Source organism: Crassostrea angulata, chromosome 6 (assembly GCF_025612915.1).
Source record: "Crassostrea angulata isolate pt1a10 chromosome 6, ASM2561291v2, whole genome shotgun sequence".
NCBI classification, from domain to species: Eukaryota; Metazoa; Mollusca; class Bivalvia; order Ostreida; family Ostreidae; genus Magallana; species Magallana angulata.
Window position 1 is genome coordinate 14,205,586 of NC_069116.1, and position 23,530 is coordinate 14,229,115.

Consider the following 23,530-nt stretch of genomic DNA (forward strand, 5'->3'; position numbering starts at 1 on the left):
TATGAGGGGAAAAAAAACTACTACCGGTAAATTGTTAAAACTTCCATTTTGATGGATAATTTATTTCATTTAAACGACGGGTTTCAAAAATGTTCCCCCTTTTTTTTTTGGCAAAGAAGGCTATATGATGAATTTTCACTCTGTTAATTTAAGACTAGTGGTATCAGAACCTTTCATTAATGTTATTTATAACCTTATATTTCATAAACAAGGGAAGAGATGCAATTGATATTATAAAACATGTTTAATTGAACATATCCACAATGTATGTATAACAAACTTTGGAGGAATATTATGAATTAATTCAAGTATAAAATTAACAACAACAATGCATATATATCAACAAGATAGAAAAATTACATATATGCCACTAAACATGTAGGTAAAAAAAGGTAGAATGTTTTCATATCACTACTGAGTGTTAGAGATGCATTTATAATATGGAAAAAAGTAAAAGTTGAAAAATCAACAATTGCAAAAATCAAAACTCCAGTACAAACCCAAACCAAACAATGTGGAATGCCCACAGACACTTATTTCTGCATTGAAGTGTTTGCAAATAGTATCAAAATGCATGAAATGTGTTATTATTCACATCGATTCTCTCCATCATCTGGACTCAAAACTGTGGTTTGCGATGATGGTTGTTATTGTACTACAGGGTAAACTTTCTGGCTGTGGCAGAAACATGTGCTTGTGGGAATATCCCTCTTTCATTTAAAAAAAAAACCTTATTAATATAGAAAACCTAATAACTTGATTATTTTTACAACATTCTAAAAATTTACAATAAAATGAAAAATCAAGTTGAAAGAAAAACATGAACAATACTACCCAAAACAAACAAGCAAAGAATAAATGTTGTTGAACTACAGAAAAATGTGCTTATTAGATGATAGCACAGTTTAATATACACACTAAACATGATACTTTTAACAATTAGTACTATAATGCAATTAATTTTTGAGTGAGATACTAAAGATGACCCTATGGCCTCTCTGTTAGGTTTATACACACATTCTTGGCCTTTTAATTACCTTATTTTAATTTTAGAATTATCTGACTCTTTGTGTCAAGTATAAATTTTAGTTATTCAAACTTTTACAAAATCAATGTCACAACTTCATATAAAATGGTACATAATATCTTCAAAGAAATAAAAACATAAAAAGTCACACAGTTTTAAAGATATTTTCAAACTTTCACATGTCATGGATAAAAAGATCTTTTTCTGTGCAATACCTATATGTATACACTCTAAACAAAAATTCTGAATAAATGGCTATCTTTCAGTATTGAATAATTTAGCCTACCGAGTACATGTACTCTCAAAATTGTTCACAAATCTTCAAATTCAAAAGGATATTACTGAAAACATGTACAATAAACACTTAATTCAATATCTGGGAATCGGTACGTAAATACATGTACCGGTAGATTGGTTTTGGGTTTTTTCTTGCATAAATACAAAAAGAGCAAACATGCATCTTCATTTTATCACAACAAAGAAAATGTTATTATCGTTAAACACCTCTAAATATAAAATATTAGAAAACACCAGAGTGTGATAAAACTCCATTGTAAATGTGTGACATACCAACAATTTCAAGCTTAACACCACATTGTCATAATACTTACAGTTGAATACATTTATATAGAAATGTTAGAGAAATCTTACTATTAAAGAAGACTATGATTATTCTCACTCCCATAGATTTGATCTATTGCTCTAATGACACAATATCTACTGGTAATGAATATCTAATCAGTCTGAATAAAATATTATCATATTAATTAAAGCTTGCTAGTTTTAAAAAACTTCAACACAATGACATCTTTCTTCAAAATCCACATTTACTCTAGGTTGTTAACATTCCAAATAGAAAGATCATTTTGAAAGTGAACTTCTAGTCTGAATAAGATATTACCATATTAATTAAAGCTTGCTAGTTTTAAAAAACTTCAACACAATGACATCTTTCTTCAAAATCCACGTTTAATCTAGGTTGTTAACATTCCAAATAAAAAGATCATTTTGAAATTGAACTTCTAATCTAATACAGCAGCATGAAAAAGATTTCTTAATAAAGGATTATCAGTATGCATTATGGAATTAACCCTTAGTAATTGTTTCAAACTACACAAAAAGTAGGAATCTGGAGATAAAACCGGACTTCCTCTCGGATTTATCACTGCCCCATGGGAGCACCATAGGGATAAGGGTTGGAAGCAGGTGGGTAACCCTGGGGTTGCTGGGGGTAGGGGGGTGGATAGGCAGCATTCTGTGGGGGATAGCCCTGGGGTTCTGGAGCAGGAGGGTAGTAGCCAGGAGTGGTTCCCGGTTGTTGGTAGGGTGGGACAGACCCTGGCTGCTGGTACATCGGTGGTGCGGTCACTGGCTGCGGGGCAGCAGAGTACTGCAAACAATATAAGAAAACTTGATTGTATATGAAACTAAGTTACATTTTACAAAAAAAAAATTCTAGTTAAAATCTTCCAAAGCAATATGGAATTGATTAACATGCACATTTTTTTTGCAATCTACATAGTCAATACTATAAGTTTTTGTTTATCAAATGCAAGGTTAAAAAACTAATGTCATTTTAGCTTGACTTGAGAATTGAAACCATCTACAATCAATGTATGTATAGGTTTCAGATGACGCATTCTTATTTAAAAATTTGTAACATACCTTGACCACACCTCCAGAATTGTTTCGTCTTCTGAGAAATCGCCTAAGGCAGAAAACTCCAACACCAATGATAACCAAGATGAATATAACGCCGACCACCACCCCAGCTATCCAGGAGAGGGTGCGGGTCACTTCACACTCATCAATGGACTCCCCACACTGGCGGTAGTTGTCACATTTGTTGCCACCAGATATACACTGACCGCCATTACAACGGTACTCAGATCCAAGGCAGGATCCTGTAAATATTTAAACAATGAAATGCTTTCTTTGGTGTCAGATTCATGTTGGACATGAAGGTAGCGACATTGCAAAAATTTACGGGTTATGTATTTTTCTGCAATGATCGCTACCTTCATTATATTAACATAAAGCATCAAAGAATATTATTATTATGTTGTTAATATTTAACAATCAATTGATAGTAAAGAGTAAGTAAAATTAACTAAATTATTGTCCATGCATCAATCAGTATGTTAGATAAAAGAAATAGCCATGTTGTCTTATATGGGAAATTGAGTCTGATATCATCATGATTATTCCATACAGTCTGCGATTTTTCTTAGATTGCATGCTAAGGGTTTTAACCAATCGATAAACTGGTTTGAACAGGATTGTGTAGATTTCAGCCCTGCCAGTTTCTATAGAGCTATGAATCACAGTCACTTTCCTTCAGAAATAGAGAAGTTAGTTGGAAGATGTAAAATACCTACCGATAATATATACCCTGTATTCAATCAAGATTGGCAATTTTGTTTAAGAACATTGTATATTACCATAGTATCAATAAGTCAAAAATTACATACTACAATGTAGTACATGTATATCATTAATTCAACAATTTGGTAACATATATAATAAAAAAAAAGATCAGGTGACCCTACATATACTAATAGATCTACATTTACCTGTATGGAATGGTGTGATGAGCAGCTTAAAACCATCATCAGTATTCCAAAAGTTTGATTTGAATCTGAGAGTAAGGGAATCCCCTGTTGACACATAACTTCCCAATGGTTCTCTCTCCCCACAAAGGGCCCGGGCCAAACCTATCATACAGACCAGAGTGATGCCAAATTACATTCATTATGCTATAAATACTGTTAAACATAAAAAAAACAAGCCAGTAATTAGTTTCAACGTGCAGCTATAGATTAGGTTTTACTTGTCTTCACATGCTTGTAACAGTGAAAACATGCATGTAGCATGTTGGCTATTCTGATTTTTATGTTGAGAAACTTTGAATATTGTATAACTTCAACATTTTTTTCCATTTGCAATTTGAAATACAACTGAATTTGTTTAAAGTAGATAAAATTCCTAAATTGAATATTTATACATTATGTATTTGCAAGACATAATTCAACAGTGGTCAAAACATACTCCATATATAGTCAATAGTTTTGACTAAATTTCAGTTTCTGCATTTTTATAGACTGAAATGAAACTAAACAAACTAATTCGTTTAAAATATTATTTCTGTTGGACTGAGCATTTCTTTTTTGCTTTTTAAGATACCTAGAAGTGACTGGTGGATGAAATCTCTCAGAGTTATTTACTGTACATGAGAAGCAACAGAAAAAGCTAAGCTAAGGCAATCTAAAATTAAACCAACGTAACTAACATTTAAATATTGGCAAATTTTTATGACAGTGTTTTCTTCATGACAAAATAAGGAAGGGATTAAGAATATCATTCAAAGAATAGAACGCATTGAACAATAATAGTTTAATATCAACAAGAGAAGAGCTATCAACCTGACAGCAAACTAGGTTTTTTCTTGTGTGAACAGTATCCCCAAATATATATTCATGAGCTCTGTATTGAAAAACACTATCTATCCAGAGAAATGGGATACTCTAGATAATGCAATATTTTGCAAATATTAAAATGACAACCTGTAAGTTCAAAAACTTATATCTTTTGTAAACATTATCAATCAAAGTACTGAAAGTACTGAGAGACGGAGGCATCATTGCGGAGGAGATTAATCTAAGAATTCCAAGTTTTGAAGTACAGATGGGAGTTGACATCATCGATTGATATTTATCTTAAAATCTATGATATGTAATTTCGCATGCCAAGTAGTTTCTTATCTGTAATTGAATAACGCATGAATTTTCGGAATTCTAGGAAAACATCATATGAATCATGTTGCATAATATTTTAAGATAGAATAAATTCCATCAAACTATTTATCAGTAATGTAAATATTTTTGGAAAATTATATGGATCCAAGCAATATTTAACTATAATAATATTTATTGCTTCAGAATGCATTACATCGAATTTATCGATTATTTTCGAGAACAAGGTCTTGTCAGCGGCGATGATCTGTGGTTATAGGTCCAAACACAGTTTCACTTCCGGTTTGCCAGAGTAACTGTATAGGAGAGTTGGTAAAAATCAACTCCCAAAAATAATAATGGTTTTTTCTTCTTCAAATTTTAAGGTATAGAAGGTTTAGAGTATCAATTAAGAGTTTGCAATACTAAATACTACAGGACAGAAACTACTTTGCTAACATATTCATGCTCTTTTATGGAATATGCAAAAACAAATTACAAACAAAAAAATATTTTGTTAGTTAGCACTATATCTAATGATTCACAATATAAACGAAAATTTATGATATATAATCAATAAAAACTTTTGAACAGCGAATTTTTTTCATATGAAATAATCGTTCATGCTTAAAAACCCCTAATGTTACATGTAGGTAGTACATGCATGATCTCAATCTCACATAGTTGTTGTTTTTTTTTCTTTTTCAGAATGTATGATTCGATTGTAGAGAGTGATAAAATATATTTCTAAGCATTTCAAAAAGTTATGGAGATGAAATATTTATATACAGTCAAACTTGTATTAAGCAGTCACCTGCGGGAGGCACCCAAAGTGACCTCTTAACAGAGGTGGCCTTTGAATAGAGACTTGTGAATTTGGCGGCATCAAATACCTTATTAAAACAATTATTCAACTTTATTTTAATTATATACTTGATATTTAGCATAATGTATCAAAAAGATAGATAAAGTAATTGATTTGATGTTCTTATAGTATCTATCATATTTACAAATAAGTACAAATACATAACAATGCAATTTTTATATTTTTATAAATTATTGAAAAAAGTCATTACGTGGTATAATCTTGTCGCTGACATTTTCAGAATTATAACACTATTTTTATGAGTACCGTATAAATAAAACAAGAGGCCCATGGGCCACATCGCTCACCTGAACAGCAGTTCCTTGTAACATTACATTTCGTAGCATATGCTTTTTCTATTTTAAACATTGAACCCCTTTCTGGGGACCCAGTTATGGTCCGAGGTTTATGGTTGGCTTGAACAACATAAACAGTAACATAGGAATGAAAATGTGTAGCACTGCGGTAGGACCGCACGTCATACTTGCCAACTGACCCGATTTCGTCGGGTCACACCCGATTTTTCAACCCTTCACCCGATTATTTTTTATGACCCGGCGGGTCATGCTTTTCACCCGATTTTTGTCGAACAACCCGAAAATCTCCCGATTTCCGGATTTGGTTCGTAAATTACGTTGCGCGTTTGACTTCCAGTTATGAACCCAAGCTGAGCTTGGATTTACGTAACACGTAAACAATGCCGATGGCTATAACAGACACATTATGTGTAATTATTATCGTGAGTTGTTTTGACTAAGCGAAGGTTTAAATCATTAAGTGTGATGGCTTCCAATAAGAAAAGGTCTTATCGGTGCCAGCGGAATCAAAACCAACAAAAAGAAAACGATATTTTTGTACCTATCAACATATCTGGGAAAATGAATTCCCATAAGTAAAACAAAGTAATCGAGTACAAAACAAGGCTTTTATGTTCTATATAACGCACATTTGAATATTGGATTTTGTGCCCAAAATGATCTGACTAAACATTCAAAAACGCTAAGTCATGTATAGGATGCTTTTTAATACACATAACTCTTCCAAGTCACTTACAACTTTCATGCCATCATTTACAGAGTTCAAAAGCAAGGTTAATGTAGCAGAAACTCTTTTTGCACTTTTTTTTAGCTGAACACAACCTACCATTTTCTGTGTCGGATCACTTTGCAAAATTCAAAATCAGCAACTGTTAGTTAAAATGCTTCTTTGCAATAAAGCATTACACATAAGTTTTTAACACATATTTCTATTGTATATACCTATGAAATGCATGGTAAATATGTCGTGAATATCGTTACGCGCTATGACCAGATTTTTTACTTTCCAAATCTGGTCATGACCAGATTTTCACATGTTGGAGGTTGGCAAGTATGCCGCATGTACACAACCTGAAAAACTGAACGTAGCAGAGTTCCACTTCAAGAGAAATAACTCTCAGACTGTACAGAACATCAAGAAAGATAACTCTTGGTTCCACTACATTAGAGTTTACACAATTTGAGGATCCTTGCATAATAATCTCACAAACTGTAGCATTATAGTTCTCGAGAAAAACTTTTTAAAAACATTTTCAATATATCTTTCTATGTTAAACTTTGAACCCCTCTTGGGGCCACAGTATTAGTCCAGGGCTAAAGTTTTAATTATTTGGAATCTACATTATTTAAGGATGCTTGCATAGTTATCTCACAAGCTGAAGCATTATAGTTCCCTAGAAAAAGATTTTTCAACATTTTCCCTCTATATTTCTATGCTAAACTTTGAACACCTCTTGGGGCCCCAGTATTAGATTGAGGTCACAGCTTTTATAATTTCGAATCTACACTATTTGAGGGTGCTTACGTAGTTATCTGACAAATTGATGCATTGTAGTTCTCGAAAAGAAGATTTTTAAACATTTTCCATATATACCGGTACTTCTACATTTAACTTTAAACCCATCTTGGGTCCCTAGTATTAGTCCAGGGGTCACTATTTTAAAACTGTCGAACCTTCATTATCCAAGGTTGTATGCATGATAGTAATCTCACAAATTGAGGCATTGTAGTTCTCGAGAAGAAGATATTTTAACGTTACCTTTATATTTCTATAATAAACTTTGACCCCATCTTGGGGCCCCAGTATTGGTCCGGGGGTCATGATTTTACCAATTAGAAGTCTACATGAGCGAAGGCATAGAAATTCCACAAACTAAAACATTGTTGTTCTTGAGAAGAAAATTTTTAAACTTTTCCTTTATGTTTTTTAAAATGTTTAAATTTTGAACCCCTCTTGGTGCCCATCAATTGTCCGGGAGTTACAATTTTTTGAATCTACATTATTTAAGGATGTACATGTATGCATAGTAATATCCCAAACAGTTGCACTATAGTTCTTGAGAAGAAGATTTTAAAACATTTTCCTATATATGTTAAAATCTAAACCCCTATTGGGGCCCCACTTTTTGTTCAGGGGTCACGATTTTTACAATCTTCACTATATATACAACCATTTGTGTATGTATTGGCATTTTTGGTGAAGTGGTTTTTGAGAAGAAAATTTTTAAAACATTTTTCATATGTAGTTCTATGTTAAACTTTGAACCCCGCCTGGGGCTGCAGTTTTGATTTGAGGGTCACGATTTCTACAATTTAGAATCTTCATTATACATACAAGCTTTTGTGTAAACATTGGCATTTCTGGTGCAGTGGTTCTTGAGAAGAAGATTTTTTAAACATTTTCCCAAGGTATATCTATGTTAAACTTTGAACCCTGCCTGGGGCCCCAGTTTTGGTCCGAGGGTCACAATTGTTACAATTTAGAATCTTCACTATATATACAAGCTTTTGTGTAAATATTGGCATTTCTGGTGCAGTGGTTCTTGAGAAGAAGATTTTTTAAACATTTTCCTAAGGTATTTCTATGTTAAATTTGAACCCCGCCTGGGGCCCCAGTTTTGGTCCGAGGGTCACGATTTTTACAATTTAGAATCTTCACTATGTATACAAGCTTATGTGTAAATATTGGCATTTCTGGTGCAGTGGTTCTTGAGAAGAAGATTTTTAAAAAAATTTCCTATGTATTTCTATGTTAAACTTTGAACCCCGCCTGGGGCCCCAGTTTTGGTCCGAGGGTCACGATTTTTACAATTTAGAATCTTCACTATATATACAAGTTTTTGTGTAAATATTGGCATTTCTGGTGCAGTGGTTCTTGAGAAGAAGATTTTTAAAGACATGCACCCTATACTTACTGTTTCGCAATTATCTCCCTTTTGAAAAGGGCTGTGCCCTTTATTTTTACAATTTATAACCCCCTTTCCATAAAGATGCTTTGCACCAAATTTGGTTAAATTTGGCCCAGTGGTTTTTGAGAAGAAGTTGAAAATGTGAAAAGTTTACAGACGGACGGACAGACAGACAGACGGACGGACGGACGGACGGACGGACGACGGACAACGGGTGATCAGAAAAGCTCACTTGAACCTTCGGTTCAGGTGAGCTAAAAACAAACACTTTTAATACAAATCAACAATTAAGTTTTTAACCGACTGTATCTGAACTCAAAATTATATAATTAAATCAAGCAATTTTCTCTTGCCTCGCTGCCGACATTTTTGACACCTTTTTCATTCATGTTTATAAAAGAAACATTGTTAATACATGTTTAAACAATTCACTTGATTCCCATTGGTATCTGATCTGCCAATTATGTATTTTGAATACATCGATTAATATGGTTTCTCTCGCCTCAAGCGTATAATTATTGTTCACATTGATAACCCGGCATTCGGAAGCCATGTTTAAAATCCCCGGGTGTAAATCATGTGATCGGCCAAAATGGCCGCCTAGTGCATGTCGACTGTAAAGTTTCAGATCAAAATACGATGACCGCTGACCGTGTTATACAGGTGACCGCTCTTTAGAGGGCATTTATATATAGGATTTTTCATCGGGAGGAAATAAAATGACCGCATACGAAAGGTGACTGCTTAATAAGGGTCGCCGCTTCGGCAGTTTTGACTGTATAAGAGACTCTACAGCTCATTTTGCTCAATTTTGCTCAAAATTACAATTGATTTAATCATATCAGGCGGTCCAAAAAGTAAATATTGCTAGCTCAGCCTTTTCATCAACAGCTTAGCGCATCAACTGTAAACATTTCATCGTGACTTTGTGCAAGGGATGAAAATATTACGAATTTATACAGATTTTACTTGTGGTTTAAACAAAATTTTAGAGATATAAATTTAGAATTTCGAAAAAATATTTAACACGCAATTGCGGGCTTTTTTTGCTGTAAAAAGATTCAATCTTTCAGTATATGCACGACCTCTATTTGTTTAAAAAGGGAAATATCCAAGATGAAGAGAATTCACTGTAATATCTCTTTAAAGCTAAATTTAAAATAATATACCGCGGTAAATCTTGTAATACCCCGTATGTCACTTTTAAAAGAAAATATGTACATTCTGTCAAATGTTTTTACACTTTTTACACGCGAAATTCTCTTATCGGCTTGCAAAAACACTGACTTCCCAACTTACTTTCAAATCGACAGCGCTGGCCAGACAATGCAGGATTAATCAAGCTTCACAGAACGTGGCCTGGGTACTCTACCTATGCACACACTGAATGTGTGTGTGTGTGGGGGGGGGGTTGCGTTAAAGGATGTAATCTGGATGTTTAATTTATTTGTTTCACTATCCTTATAGTAGGTTTAGTATGCATGCCAAGTAAAACTAAACTAAAATGTGCCATGCTACGACCACGGTTGTCTGTACTTAATTGGGGGAATACTCAAGTTCACATAGCAGTGGTTCAACTTGTTGAATAATCATTTTAATCATTTTATTGGATCGATGTCGGGGGCGGGGGTGTAGCTATACATAGAAGATATATCTCCTCAGGAGATGAATTGATAATGCGCAAGTAAAATACAATACAGACTAAGAACCACGCCGTGTTTATCCATTGAATCTCATAATTATTTAACACTTCAGTCAACACAAGATGGTTCTTGAGGAATCCTCATTATTTGACATCACAGACAGGTAGCTGTATAAATAGCCACTAAACAATTACACACCATTGCTATTCTTAAACTCATGCATATTCATACTTACTTGGAATTTGACATATTGACTAAAATTTTCGAGAGAAATTATGTTATTGATTGCAATATATATACAGCTTACTCCACTTATATTGAACTCGCTTATTTTGAAATTCCGCTTATTTTGAAATAGAAATAAATCCCCAGTTTTTGCCTCTCATATTCTTTGCATTGATTTCACGGATATAATGAAATCGGTTATTTTGAAATATCGCTTATATTGAAGCCACTGAATGGTCCCCAAAGGTGATAATTAGTTGTTTTTATAACGGTTATATTGAAGTTCTCCCTGGCGGCTGTCGTCACAGTTGGTGACAGTAATTATGCCAGACTGACCGGTTGATAAACAAAGGTGTGAATTGATAAGTTTTCTTCGTGTGTGTTTTTATACTTTTATTAAAAAGTAAAATTTATTCACTGTTTAATTTTTTGTTTTTATGAATACAGATGTATTGAGGCTAGACGTAATATGGAAACCCAACGGAAAAGAGATACCTTATCTCCGGACGCTAAATACAAACTAGTTATGGCTATTGATGAAAGCCTAAATTCGAAATAGCTAAGGATTTTGAGATTATCGCGTGTACACTAACGATGATATACAAGCAGCGTTCAGCAATATTTGAAGCGTTTGAGTGTGGTGATTTTTCTCTAGCGTTTTTCTAAAATGTACAAGAATGCGATCCGAGATTATGATGAGGTTTAAGATAGTAACAAAACGAAACTTACAAAACTTTCGGATATAATTTTAATCAAACTTTCAAGGATTAATGTTCCATGTAATCCGTTTATTGTAATAGATAAATGATGATCTAATAATTTGATCGGGTTTGGTTTTCTATGCTTACATCGGGATTGAACTTTCAAAAATGGCGGCTTCACGTCAGTCAATTTCGCTTACATTGAAATACGGATATATTGAAATAATTTGCATGGTCCCCTGAATTTCAATATATCCGGAGTAGGCTGTAGTTCTATTTATTGTAATTTCAAATAAGATATTTATTTCAATAGTAATACATTGAAATATGAATCCCAAACGAATATTGCAATTTTTGCTGCTAGGTGTCCGTCAAATCCACTATCGACGTCACATGTGAGCTGACCAGTAGCAATAGAGGAGGCTCATAGAGCCTCCGTCTTAAAATCCAAATCCAAATAATATGCACATCTCTACATATACATACAATTGATCTGCAAAACAAGAGGCCCAGGGGCCACATCGCTCACCTGAGCAATAATAGCCATAACTCTGATTAAATAAGCATTAATACAGTATCAAATTCAAAATATCTTGACAATTAACTACTGTAGATCCTACACAAATTTTTTTTAAAAATCTGCCAATTTTTATCCATATTTTATATCCATTATTTCTATGGTAAATACCAAGCCCTTTTGTTGTTAAAGTATTTGTGAGAAGATAAGTATTAATATTCCTACTATAAAATCCCCCCTTTTGTGGACCCACTTTTCTCCATAAAATCATAGTTTGATCAAACTTTAATCTGTACAGCTTGTGCTTTCACACAAGTTTAAGCATTTTGGGCTGAATGCTTTTCCAGAAGATTTTTAAAGATTTTCTATATATGTTCTTATGTAAAACTTGATCCTCCCATTGTGGCTCCACCCAACCCCAGCGGACCATGATTTGAATAAACTTGAATCTTAACTACCTGTGGATGCTTCCACACAAATTTGAGCTTTTCAGGCTAAATAGGTTTTGAAAAGAAAATTTTTAAAGATTTTCTCTATATATTCCAATGTAAAAATTCATCCCCTCATTGTGGCCCCATCCTACCCTAGGATCATGATTAGAAAAAATCAAAGGCCGGAACGGCCACAAAGGCGTCGAGATGACATTTTTTTTATTTTATATAGAATGATATCAATAATTTGAATTTCTGTACTAATAGTCATATTAAATAATGTTAGACTTAGAATAGAAAAGTATATGAATTCTGTTTTCTGCTGCTTTAAAAACAAAAATCAGTATATTTTCTTATAAAATAGGTAGTGGTGCTTTTATAATACAAAAACTCATCATAGTTGAAAAAATCAAAAATTTCAAAGTTCAAAAATTTCTTTCTGCTTCAAACAGTCTTTGAACAACTTTCACAGGTTCATAATTTGAATGCATTAACAGTGTGTCCCTAATTATGATAACAAAACATACATTTATTTATTTCAATAATGAAACAAGATTTCCTATGGTATGGTTGTTTACAAACAAATCCACAACACGTGCTATCTAAACCAACTGCATTATCGTTTGCAACAAAATTGCTAGATACGTTTATCGCTTACATTTATTTTGGAGACCGTGCCCGATAACAAATAAATTTACATCTAAAATGTTATTTCTATCGGGCACGGTCTCCAATTAGAATGTAAGCGATAAACTAAAATAATATTTAGTGAATCTTTACACCTAGGCCTGATTGTATTCATTCGCCATTTCTTGATTAAGGAAATTTATTCTTATGCAATGAGTTGTCAATAACCAGGTAGGTAAAGTTGGGTTTTTTGTACACAATTTAGTTGAATAAATGGAAAGAAAAATCTTGTAATACGTTTAATACTTTAAAGAACTTATTTCTTATGCGCATTTAAAAGGCGGTGCAGAGCATGAATTTTTGGACGATTGCCAATCCAGACGATCGCTAGAAGGCTGCCGAGCATTAGCTCGACACCTTAAAAAATGAGAATCTACACTACATGAGGATGCTTCCACACAAATTTGAGCTTTTCTGGATGATTGATTTTAATAAAAAGATTTTTAAAGATTTTTTCTTCATATACAAATGTAAAACTTGATCCCCCCCACCATGGCCTCACCCTACCCCCAGGGATCATGATTTGAAAAAACTTGATCTACACTACCTGAGGATGTGTCCACACAGGTTTCAGCTTTTCTGGCCATATTGTTTTTGAGAAGAAGATATTTGAAATATACCAACAAATTTTCAAAATTCTACATTATCTCCCCTTTAAAGAGAGTGTGGCCTTTTGAACAAACTTGAATCCTGTTTACTTAGTGATGCTTTGTGTCAAGTTTGGTTGAAATCGTCCCAATAGTTCTGGAGAAGAAGATGAAAATGTGAAAAGTTTACGACAGATGACAGACAAATCTCCTATCTTGAAAAGTGTAGGAGATATCCATACAATAGAGGTACCCTATGCAATATTTTGCCAAAAAGGATTAAGTTCAACATCTGATATTTTTTAATGACTTATCAAAAATAAAAACCCAAGTAAATATGCATATCTCTGATATATATACACTTGATCTGCAAAACAAAAACTTTCTAACATGAAAACTGTAGGAGGATTTATGCATACAATAGGGGTACCCTATAGACAGGCACCAACTTGCCTGCCCGCGGCACCAGCTTGCCTGGCCGCCTAACTGCCTTTTTTCACCATTTCAATAACCAGAGTTTTCCGTCAGAAAACCAAATAAAAATTACAAGGTTGTTTAGTTAGAACATTCCAATCATCTTGTTATAAATCATTATGATAATTTCTGCTTGTCTTCAGTGATTTCATCATCATAGATTGCTAAATAAATCAAGACCATCACTGATGAAATGCTTTCTTTTTATTCTGAAATGTCTTATACAAGTTAGAATCATTTTAACAAAACAATGGACTTTCGGTTAGACGTAGCTATCTATTTCTTGCGTCAAAACAAGTTAAAAATGACATGGTTTCAAGCGAAATATGCACCAATTGCGTAGTCTTAGCGCAAAAGCTAGACAAATCTTGTTGATTTCAAAGAGCTATGGCTGAGTGGCCAGCAATGAAATAGACAGGTCTACGTAACATTGCTGTTTGACACATCTACCGAAAGTCCAAGCTCTTGTTAAAATGGTTCTAAAATACATGTATGTAGTCTTTGGGGGTTTGCTAGCTTGTATGCTTAAAGCTGCTTGGTCCGATTTTTTGGTTTTAACAGCATCAAATAATTTTCCATACAAACCCATCATCAAAAGTAATGGACTTTTTCCTATTTACCCCAGCGGAATCGGTCTCCTTTCAAAGTTAGAAATATTCAAAGTATTATATAAAAATAATTTTTTTTGGGGGCAAATGAAAAAACAAACCAAAACACATCATGCTAATGTTTAGAAAATGGAACCGTTTCGTTTCTTCCCCCAAATGATTGGGTTTATTCACCGCGCATGTTATGTTCGATTGTAAACCAAGCAAACCTCAGAAATATTAGGGGAAAAATGTACACAAGTTTTTTTAATTTTCCTGAACATCAAGACCATTATTTATAGCAATGTCAAAGCCGTAATACAACCATACAACCATACTGGTCTCAACGTCAGGGGTGAATTTTAACAGTAGGTAAAATAATTCGATACCCTTTTATGTCCTTTGTATTGTTAACAAATTTCGTACATATTTTTTTTCATTGAAATCTGGCTTCATTGACCGGGAAAACTACTGCAATATCCATTATTATACACATACTTAGCATAACCATCGTTGAAACACGTACACAAAATTTGATGTAAAATCAGACCAAGCAGCTTTAAATGGCATTACTTAAAGATTTTCAAATCATAGAGAATATTTGTTTTTGTCAATCTGATTAAAATCACAGGCACCTGATATCAAAAATATCTCTATCTTAGTATGGAATATTATCTGACTATTAACAACAGGTGTCTGTGATCGAAATACCAGTACATGTCCTGCAATTTAGAATAATTCTTTTTCACTTCATATTCAAGGAGGGGATAAAATTCAACTTGTAAAAAAAATTCTAGTAAACAAAACTGTTCCTATATTTTAAACTATTACATTTTCAAAGGGATTTAGTTGTTTTATTGCAGATTAAACATTTTCAACTTTTTTGTTTGCGCATTCAGTTTTCCTTAACTATAGAAACCAATTTACTGAATTGCTGGTTAGAATGCCTCTACTGGACCAGCAACAAGCAACATACCAGTATTTAAGAAAAAAAAACGATATAAGGTAAAAGAACAGACTGAGCTGTTCCCTGCACCTCAGGAAAAATATTCTTGTCAATTGACTGCTGAGGCATTAAATAATTGTATACTTAATTGCTCACTGTGTATATGAATGACAGTAATATATGGTAGATAACATTCTAAGAACATTCATACCTTTGACAGGTGGGTCAGACGTCAAAGATCCATCATGTATGTAAAGAACATCATCACTTTCATCACAGGCTATAAAATCATATCCTTTGATATCGATCTTCCTAAATACCAACATAAGTCTAGTCCGAGACGTGGCACTTATATTTGAAGCCCTTACTGTTAGTCTACAGTTCATTCTATTATCGTATTTGCTGTATCTGGTCAAGTCAAGACGAATGGATGGAGTTGAGGAGCCTATAGTCAGTGTTTTACCGCATCTCTGGTCCATGTAATCTATAGTTATTGATGAAAAAATAATCAAATTTACATATATTTACTCCAAATCAGTTCCCCATTTCACTGAGAGAGTATATTAAACTCATTATGATCAAACACAAGCTTTTTTTGAAAGGATTGGTTTGTATTTATCTACTTTACATTTATTCTCTACAGAAAAGTGGACTGACATTGACACAGCTTTCAATAAGGACTGCATCTACCCAATTTATCAATACACTATGTCATCATGTTTTATCATAGTCTATACTGTAGATGTGGTTTTCACACTGGTGGTTAACTTCGCGTTTTCTATGGTCAAACAATGCGCATAGGTATAAATTACCAAGAGGATTGATTTAACACACCAAAAGTTTATTTTTTTCACAGTATGCCGGGGGGGGGGGGGGGGGGGGGGGGATGGGGGGGGGGGGGTGTTTAAGCTTACTGCTTAACTTGTATAAATTTTCCTTACGCATAAATAACCACTTTTACAGTGCCATATCAAGAAGGGGGAATTTTCCATCACTAACTTGTATTATTCATTCACCCACTTGTAAGAGAGTCAAGAACATGAAGAAGTAAGTAGTTCCACAACACAAGAGGTCCACTGGCCATATCACTCACCTGAGCAATAGTTTTTGTATCATTTTCTTTTGACATTTGTAAATACGAAACTCTTAAAAATATTGTAATTAAACTCAAAATAATTCTCATATAATCATACATTACATTAAAATTTTAAAAAAGAGACATACTTTTTTTTGGACATCATAAGATGCATCAACTGACCAATATTATTATCCTTGGCCTCAATGTATCAAAGATTATCATTAAATATTACATACAGTTGTAAAATGAACTATAAATTATCATAAAAAGTATGAGAAAGTCATGATTTGAGGATATGACGATATGAGGAAGCTTACATAGTAATGTAATTAAATATTGCATTGTATTTCTTGAGAAGAAATTTTTAAACTATTCCTATATACATGTACTTCAACATTAAACCCCTCTTGAGACCCCAGTATTGGGGCAGGGTTACAGTTTGTAAGGAAGTCACTCGGAATACCTCACACAATTTTTCAACGTTACCATCTGGGTTTGTTGCACTTGCAATGCAAAATCCCGTAGACTCCGTTTTTTTTAGCCATGTACCGTATTTTCCCGACGAATTGTCGATGCAGACGACTAGTCGAATTGCTCATTTCTAGCAAAAATTTCAACAAAATCCTACGATACGTCGATTCAGACAACACGTCGATCTCATCACTTCAAAATGGCGTATAAAACTGCAGTAACATTATCAGTGTATGATGCCACGATGTCCCCGATACCAATTATTATTAATGATTAACATTTAAACAATTATACTTTATACTTATGCATCATATTTTCATATACCGGCAACATCTACAAAGTCGCTGGCATTGTAAACAATTCCCGATATCGCGTGATGTGCAAAACTAAACTTACTTTGACAGAAATATTTTTTTCCCATGTATCAAATAATCAGCCACTCTGACCATCGCCAGTGTATTCGTCATTACGTAACCAGCCACCTGTTGACTCGGCGCTTGGTCAATGTTTGTTCAACAATTTCCGGTGTCAGAGGCATGCACCTGTCTCGTGTCGGACTTCAAAGGGGGTACTCAAGTGCAGAAAGCTTAGCAATTACTATGATTTGATGAAACTTGTTTACTTTGTATCCAATAAATGCAGTTACTGGGTACACGCTATTGTTTTACATAAACACTGTTAGAAATAGATCGATAATTTGTACGACTTAAAAATGATGATATACGACATACATACGTTTCCTAAATTTTTTATTTAACAATAATCAAAGAATTAATCAATGAACTATAATCACTCTTATAACGGTACTCTTTATATACACAGGGAGTAAAAATTGCCGTATAGATGTCAGCCTTAGCAAGATTATATTAGCACAACCGGGATCAGCCTACCGTATAAACAATAGAGATGATAATTGCCGATTACGTATTTTAAGATTGATTTTGACCATAAAATATTTCTTATTTATACTTTCCACTAACAACTCTTTACTAATAAAATAATAAAACTTGAAAACATTCCCCTGACCTACTGCAATATTTTTTTCCATTCAAGTTTGGTTTAAATTTTACTGCGCAATATTATTTTCCCACTATAGTCATATATGGAATCATGTGACAATGTGTTTATAAAAACGGAACGGTAAAACTTTTAATTGATTAAAGACAATGCACTATTGTTTAATAACTGTTATTATTATGTATTCTAGTGTTAACAGATGAGTGAAAATGATAATAATTAAAGATGAACATTGAATTCAACAAAGTAATTCTCAATAACACAGCCAGCTCAAGATGATTAAAACCAAGATTTTTCATACTATTTTTCACAATTTTCTGACCTCAAGCCTTAGACAAGTCGATCAAGACGATAAGTCGATCAAGACGGTAAGTCGAGTGCTCTGCTTCAGAGGAAAAAAATACCAACTTATCGTCGGGAAAATACGGTATTAAAACCTGATAAGCTACACTCCAAAGAGGGAGCATTTCAGAGAAAAAATCTTGGAAATGTTCATACTCTTGAATGAACATTGTTTAAACCTTGAGGTATCTATAAATATTGAGTAATTAAGCAAAATGTGAATAGAGGATATCTTGGAACAGAGTATAAAAGAAGACTTTTAAACATTTTCCCTATACCTTTCTATACTAAAATTTGAACCCATCTTGAGGCCCCAGTATGAAGGTCGTAGTTTTAATGATTATGAATCTACACTGTCTGGAAATGCTTCCATTTGCTTGATTGAATGGTTTGCCCTCGCTCACGTCTTACCCTAATCCCAACATCGTTTGTATTTCACAACGGTAACCAGGTAACATGTAGATTTATTATACATTATTTTACGTCTGTAAGCATACTGATTTTGATAGCTTTTAAAATAAATCATTTCGCTTTTAGACCTTTGTTTAGAGAAATCGCCATCGTTAATTGGCAAATGAAAAATTTCATCATCTAGGCCAACAACCATTGATCTGTTGATAAATATTTCGTTATTTGGTCGAACATATACTGAATGTATACTTACACTTTGGAGGAATTGCAAATATCTCTGAAATCACTACTAAACATATTACGTAAATTGCTAGTCCTAAGTATGCCATTGTTTGTCGTAATAAGTAATTGTCTCTAAATAATTGATGTGTCAAGTTTACTTCATATTGCAAAATTGGTATTTCCGGGAACCAAGGTTTTGTTAATTCGTCCATAAAAGAGTCGTTCAGAGATACCGGCTGTATATTTTATATATTTAAAATCACTGATTATTTGGCACTGAATACACATTATGCATTTTTTATATCAGTTCCTTCTTTAATCGTGAAGATTAATATTCGTTTTAGATTACGTAAGAATTGACAGATTTTGTGTACATGTAATTTCATGCTCTTCACCCTCTAATCCAATCAAGAGGAACAAACCACACACACAACAACACAAAATCATTATCATTAACTTCCAAAGTATTAAAAACAAAAAGGAAGAAATCATGAATCTCATAGCTCAAGCAGACCCAAGCATCATCATGGGCACAGAAACATGGCTAAATCATCAATATGTAGTGCAGAAACATCCCCCCCCCCCCCCCCAATTATGAAGTCATTAGAAAAGACAGACATGATGGGTATGGTGGAGTTCTACTAGCCATCAAGAAGGACTTTATTATAGACTCAGTGGACATCAACACTACATCAGAAGCTGTCTTTGCAAAATTACACCTAGGTAAAAACTTACCAATTATCATCGGAAGTGTGTATAGACCACCGTCTATAGTAAGGAAACATACATAGAACATCTTTGGGACACAATCCAAAATCTTTACAACAACAACAGAAATGCCATATTCTGGATAGGTGGGGATATGAACCTGCCTGACATCAACTGGACAGATGTATCCATCAAAGGGAACAATGTTAGTTCAGCAATTAACCTGAAATTCCTAGACACCTTGCAAAATTGTGGCTTGGAACAGATGGTGACCTTCCCAACTCGCCTAGACAACACATTGGATATATTCCTGTCAAACCGACCAAGCCTCGTCAACCGATGCACCCCCATACCGGGTTTATCAGATCACGATGCAGTCTTTGTTGAAACACCAGCTGTGGCAAAACGTGGAAAACCTGTAAAACGCAAGATCTAATATATCTATGGAAGAAAGCTGATGAAAATAAGATGAAGGCAGAATTCATTGAATTTAAAAAGCAGTTCCTTAACAACTATGACTCTTCATCGCCGATCCTAAGGATAAAAAAAAATACCAACATCTAAAAGTCAAAACTAGAGAGGCATGCAGGAAGGCATACAATGAATATATAAATAACATCATCTCACCAGACTGTACATCCAACCCAAAGCGATTTTGGGGATTCATCAACAGCAAGAACAAGGACAGTACAGGGGTAGCGCCATTAAAAGCAGGCGACGGACTTACATATTCAGATCTATAACATGTAAAATGCTTGAACACATCATCACCAGCAACATCATGTGGCATGTTGAAGGCCAGAGAATGCTAACGGACGCACAACACGGCTTCCGAAAGCAACGATCCTGTGAGACTCAGCTGATTGTTACTATACAGGATCTTGCCAAAGCTATTGACGACAAAAGCCAGTCAGATGTTATTCTGTTGGATTTCTCTAAGGCCTTTGATAAAGTCCCGCACACTAGGCTGATGAGCAAACTACATCATTATGGAATTCGGGGAAGCCTTCATAGCTGGATTACTGACTTCCTGCGTGATCGGACACAAACAGTATTTCTTGAGAATGGAAAATCTGACCCAGCTCCTGTCCTATCAGGAGTTCCTCAAGGGAATGTCCTTGGTCCGACATTCTTCCTATTATATATCAATGACCTGCCTGAGTATATAAAGAATGGCTCCTCAGTGAGACTCTTCGCTGACGATTGCATCCTTTATAGACGTATCAAAACGTCTAAGGATGCAGTCCTTCTCCAAGAAGACCTGGAGGCCCCCCAAGAGTGGGAAAGGGACTGGCTCATGGAATTCCACCCCCAGAAATGCCAAGTTCTCCAAATAAGCAACAAGAGACAGCTTATAAATCATCCATATTCCATCCATGGACACGTCTTGGAGATAGTAGAAACAGCAAAGTACCTCGGGGTCAACATCCACAACAAGCTTAACTGGAATCATCACATAAACCAGGTGACAAGGAAAGCTAACAACACCAGAGCTTTCCTCCAGAGAAACATCTACCAGTGCCCAAAGAAGACCAAGGAACTGTGCTACAAAACCCTGGTTCGACCCCAAATAGAGTTTGCCAGCGTAATATGGGACCCACATACGGCCACCCACATACACAACCTGGAGATGGTACAACGGAGAGCGGCCAGGTTTGTGACTGGTGACTTCCATCGCACCAGTAGCGTTACCACCATGCTACAACAACTGCAATGGCCAACACTCCAAGAGAGAAGATCTGCGGATCGAGCCATCATGATGTTCCGCATTGTGAGGGGTCTGGTGGCCATACCAACTGGGACTACATTGAGAGGCCACAACTAGTTGTCATGTTGTAAATTTTGTACTTACTGCCACCCGGTAAATTTGTCATGTTGTAAATTAGAAACAAACTGATCCCAATCTAAATTGCAAAAAATTGAAAATCAACAATATTTCTTCATTTGCAGACAAGAAATATGTTGAATTTGTAATTGTTCTCCTAATTTCAATGTTGAAAATTTGCAATATCTCTAAAATTTCGTCAATATTTGATTCAATTTCTTTTTTGAAAATGGTTGCCTTACATTTCCTTTCCAGAGAACACACTTCTTTAGAAAAATTTTATCCATAGGTTTGAAAAATATTATCAAAAGAAGTTTTTTATTTTCAGAAATATTTTTTTTTATTAAAAAAATAAAACGTCTTATTGACATTACTGGACACGATTTATTAGATATTTATATTATAAATTTATTCACATCAAATTTTAAACTCTACAGTGCGTTACTTGCAACCAAAATAGATTTTCTATACTTTTTCGTAAAAAATACAAAAAAATTCGCATAAATTTTTTTAGGGCATATATCCTTCTATGAACAACGTAATCTTGCTACAGAAATGATTCTCTAACGATCCATAAAATAAAATTTTGGTGTAGCATTCCACCTTAAAATTCATCTTGCAGCGTTTTATTCTTATTTTTGATATCCTCTCACCATTCCTATCTTGAATTTGTCAGAGACGTATAAAAAAAACCACGTTGGCGCGAAAGCTTTGCAATGTGTTGAGTGTAATGAAAAATAGTTCATTGTTTGTTTAATATCTTTTAATTAATAGATACTTTGAGTATATTGGAACAATTTGTATACGAATACCTCACAAGTCTTCGTGTGAAAATTCATCGGTTTTACTTTTCGTACACTAAAATATTCATATACGATAGAGTCATCAAGTTTTGTTACATTTAAAGATGATCGCAGAAAACTGATTATAGGAGAAGAAAAGAAAATCAGGTTTTTGTCAAATCCTATCAAAGTCAAGGTAAATGCTGAAACAACGTTTTACTGCACGAATTCGTATTTTCACCAGAAAGTCAGCAATTCCGTTAGATTAGATCTGTATATATATATGTGCAAGCCGATATGTTCGATGTTCACGTGTTTTCGTTTTGTGGTTTAGGTACAATAAGGCCAATATAAAATCGTCTGATTACGTTTATGTCTATGATATAAGAATCTGTTATTTGAATATTTTAGAATGAACCTGAAAAAAAGACTTTTGTCGTGATTTGTGTGTTTCATATTTAGTGTGTTTTGTATGGTGTTCCGATGGGGCCACTTCGACCTTCGCATTTTCGCCTTTAGGTCGAGGTACGAGAGTGCGAAGTTGCGACGGCGAAAGTGCGAGAGTGCGACGGCGAAGGAGAGAAAGTGCGAAGATGCGACGGCGAAGTGCGAAGTTGCGACGGCGAGAGTGCGAAGTTGCGACGGCGAAGAAGCGATACTACTGTCGCACTCTCGCCATCGCAACTTCGCACTCTCGCCTTCGCATCTTCGCACTTTCGCCTTCGCCTTTTTATAATTATGGAGCTCTCTATCGTTTAAAGACAATTTTAGCTGTATAAAAGGACATCTGAGGCAGACGATGGACTTTTTAGAAATTATTTTCAACAGCCTGCGCAGATCCATAACTTTTTCTAGGGGGTGGGGTGGATAAATAATTATATTTGTCGGGGGGGGGGGGGGGGGTTCCGAGACATATTTTGGAGATTTTATTATATATAATTAATCAAATTAAATTTTCCGGGGGATGAGATCCGGACCTTCTCTCTCCCTTTACTGCATGTGTGAAGTTATTAGTATTGAATTTTCC

General features: G+C 34.4%; 1 protein-coding gene across 1 annotated transcript; it reads right to left on the reverse strand.

Annotated features, from left to right (window-relative positions):
- Positions 1–225: 225 nt before the first annotated feature.
- On the reverse strand, positions 226–19,368 carry LOC128188013 (uncharacterized). Its single transcript, XM_052858773.1, has 5 exons — positions 19,220–19,368; positions 15,859–16,131; positions 3,601–3,741; positions 2,693–2,931; positions 226–2,417 (listed from the first exon to the last, which is right to left on the reverse strand). Exons 1-5 carry the CDS (start codon positions 19,293–19,295, stop codon positions 2,190–2,192), a joined length of 957 nt encoding a protein of 318 aa, XP_052714733.1. The 5' UTR covers positions 19,296–19,368; the 3' UTR covers positions 226–2,189.
- Positions 19,369–23,530: the final 4,162 nt, after the last annotated feature.

Excerpts from the sequence above, each read along its gene's own strand:
- LOC128188013 (XM_052858773.1), bottom strand. The coding sequence starts at position 19,295 with ATGGCATACTTAGGACTAGCAATTTACGTAATATGTTTAGTAGTGATT. Across the intron at positions 3,742-15,858 it reads GTCTGACCCACCTGTCAAAG|GTTTGGCCCGGGCCCTTTGT; the intron begins GTATGAATGTTC and ends TCTGTATGATAG. Across the intron at positions 2,932-3,600 it reads CATCACACCATTCCATACAG|GATCCTGCCTTGGATCTGAG; the intron begins GTAAATGTAGAT and ends AAATATTTACAG.